Genomic DNA, 2,874 nt, shown 5'->3' with positions numbered 1-2,874 from the left:
AAAAAAAAAAAAAAATCCTAGAGAAGCACTACTCAATGCTGCTGCTGTGTGGTGTAGCCACTTTTAACTCTTTGGTGTTACCTTCCACTAATGAAAGACAGTCTGGACTCTGACTACTCAAGGACATGGGTGGTTATAACTTGATGTGTGTCTCACATGGAAGGTAAGACAGATAATGCTTGGCATACAGCAGGCACTCAGTAAATACCAGCTATGCTACCACTATTCAGGCTGGCTTTTATTCTCTATTCCTCTTTGAAATCTATTAACTTTCCCTGTTTAGATCTTCAGTGACCATTTAAATTTTTATTTAGAACAGTGCCTATGGTACTACTAAAATTCAATAAATAATGATCAATAGTCTGGCATCTTAGTTCAGATATCAGCCAATTAAGAGGAAAAAACAAAAAACAAAAACCTGTTGTCCACTGATTGTTGCCACAGGAATGGCTGAAGCTTGAGGGATGCTACTTTCCATGGTAACCGTGACCTGCCCTGGAACCTTGGGGGGAAGTGACAAGGTAGAAGGTGGAGCAGGAGCAATGGGACGGCTAGGAATGGTGGGCTTTGGGGGCGGCTGCAAATAGAAAACCACATAACACATATCAATAGTCTTGTTCTAATGATACATTTCACACTATAGTTAAAATTATACAAATCAAACCGAGACAGTGCCAGGTAAGCCACCATATACCTTATATGATTTATCTGTTAGCACCACAGATTTTCTATTGTACTAGCATTTTCATTTTACAGGGGAGCAAGTATCCAAAGCCAAGTTAAGTGACTTGTTCAGAACCACAGATAATAAAAAGCAGTACTAGAAATAAAGTCCCAGTCTATCTATATAGCTCATAGCCCATGACCTTTCTTCTGGGCAGAAGCAAACAGAACTCCCAGTAATGATACCCAACTCCAACATAACATACAGGTGACACGCTCACACATCCCCAAATGTATCACTCTTCTCTTGGAGATCTCTTGGAGAAGAGTGTCACTCCAAGATCAACATCAAAATGGGTAACATCAAAGACCCTGTCATGCCAACTGACATGGAAAACAGCTGAGCTGAGTTACAAAGACTGAACAAACAGGCAAAATAGAAAAGATGAGCTGGGTGCCAGTGGCTCACGCCTGTAATCCTAGCTACTCAGGCGGCTGAGATCTGAGGATCACAGTTCAAAGCCAGCCCAGGCAGGAAAGTCCGTGAGACTCATCTCCAATTAACCACCAGAAAATCAGAAATGGCGCTGTGGCTCAAGTGGTAGAGTGCTAGCCTTGAGCTGAAGAGTTCAGGAAAAGCAGCCAGGCCCAGAGTTCAAGTCCCATGACCAACAACAAAAAAAAAAAGATGAAGTAGGATCATAGGCTAGGGCACAGTCTAAGATTCTGTTAAAAGTGCAATAAGTACTAGTAGTCTTCAGCTGTGGTTCACTGTGAACACTTCCTTGGGTCTGGCACTTGAACTCAGTACCTCACACTTGCTAAGTACGTGCTCTACCACATGACCTACACACATATTTCTCTTGTTTTTTGTTTGTTTTTCAAAGAGAATCTCTAACTTTGTCTCGGCTGGCCTCAGACCACAATCCTCCTATATCTGCCTCCCAAAAAGCTGTGATTTCAGTGTAAAAATGTAAAGGTCTCCATTACCTTCATAAGTCCCTCAGAAAATGAGAGTGGCACTGCTGGTGTCAGGTGTGCGGTCGAGGCTGTCACTGCAACAGGTGTGGCTGAGGCAACAGCATGGTGTGCAGGTAACATCTGTACCTGTGGGTAAGGCCTTACCACAACAGGCTCCTGTTTCTCTTCCCGGGGTGGCAAGGAGCTGCTGGAGGATGTGTGCTCCCTGGCACCAACATCGGCATCTCGCCCAGTCTCGTCAGTGACTAGTAAAGACATGAGGGGGAAACAGAATGTTACAGTTTCCAACATTAATTAATGTAGCAGCACAGACAATAGTGACACTTCAAGATAAGGCTCACAGTGGAGGAGCTGACCATTTCTTTGTGAAGCTTTTTTTTTTTTTGGAGACAGGTTCTTGCTAGGCCAGTAGGCTAGATTGGCCTAGAACAATCTTCCTACAGCTTTCAAGTACACAGGTATGTGCCACCAACCCCAGTAAAGCAACTCTTAAAACCTGACATTAAAAAAGACCTATTTAATACAGTTCTTAATTTTTAAAAACTGAAGGATAGAGGCAAAAACACTTTTCACTGTATATTCCTTTTAGACTACCACAGAGCATGACCTATTTTAAAATTAAGAAAATCAAGGAACAAATATTCACATAATAAGTTTGTAAAAATACTAATTCATACACTTTTTTTCCCCTATTTGTTGGAGACAGGATCTTGCTATGGAGTCCAGGCTACTCTCAAACTAATGATCCTTTTGCCTCAGCCTCCCAAGTACTGGGTACAAATGTATACTACCATGCCCAGATTTCATACTTAGTTATCTTTTTTTTCATAATAATACTCACATTCTTATTTTTCAGAGTTCACACAGAAAATTTAAACTTGGAAAGTATAAGGAAAATAAACATAACCCTAAAATCTATGCCCCAAAGGAATCAACAGTATTTCAGTACCTCAGATACTTGTTATTTAATTTGGGATAGGGATTTATTTAATTACTTTGTATTGAAGTATTACCTCCATGTAGGTAAGTGTACAAGTGTTACCTATCCAGCAAAATGGGCAAACAATACAGCTGAGTCACCAACACCCAGCTTAAAAAACAAAACATTCAGCTGGGGCACTAATGGCTCACATATATAACCCTAGCTGAGAAAGGGAGGATTATAGGTTGAGGCTAGCCTGCCAAAATAAAGTTTGAGCTCTTCTTCCCCCTTTTCTTTTTTTTTTTTTT

The 2,874-nt window shown here is 41.0% G+C and overlaps 1 protein-coding gene across 1 annotated transcript in view; it reads right to left on the bottom strand.

Annotated features, from left to right (window-relative positions):
• Sap130 (Sin3A-associated protein, 130kDa) overlaps positions 1 to 2,874 on the bottom strand; it is a 96,997-nt gene that overhangs the window by 82,041 nt on the left and 12,082 nt on the right. Inside the window, exons 3-4 of the mRNA XM_013028811.1 lie at positions 1,654 to 1,889; positions 419 to 577 (exon numbers count right to left, since the gene is read on the bottom strand). Of these exons, the coding sequence (XP_012884265.1) occupies positions 419 to 577; positions 1,654 to 1,889 (395 nt within the window). The remainder of the gene's footprint in view (positions 1 to 418; positions 578 to 1,653; positions 1,890 to 2,874) is intronic.

This window comes from Dipodomys ordii, unplaced genomic scaffold (assembly GCF_000151885.1).
Source record: "Dipodomys ordii isolate 6190 unplaced genomic scaffold, Dord_2.0 Scaffold114, whole genome shotgun sequence".
Classification (NCBI taxonomy): domain Eukaryota; kingdom Metazoa; phylum Chordata; class Mammalia; order Rodentia; family Heteromyidae; genus Dipodomys; species Dipodomys ordii.
This window is presented reverse-complemented; position numbering and strand designations above follow the sequence as displayed.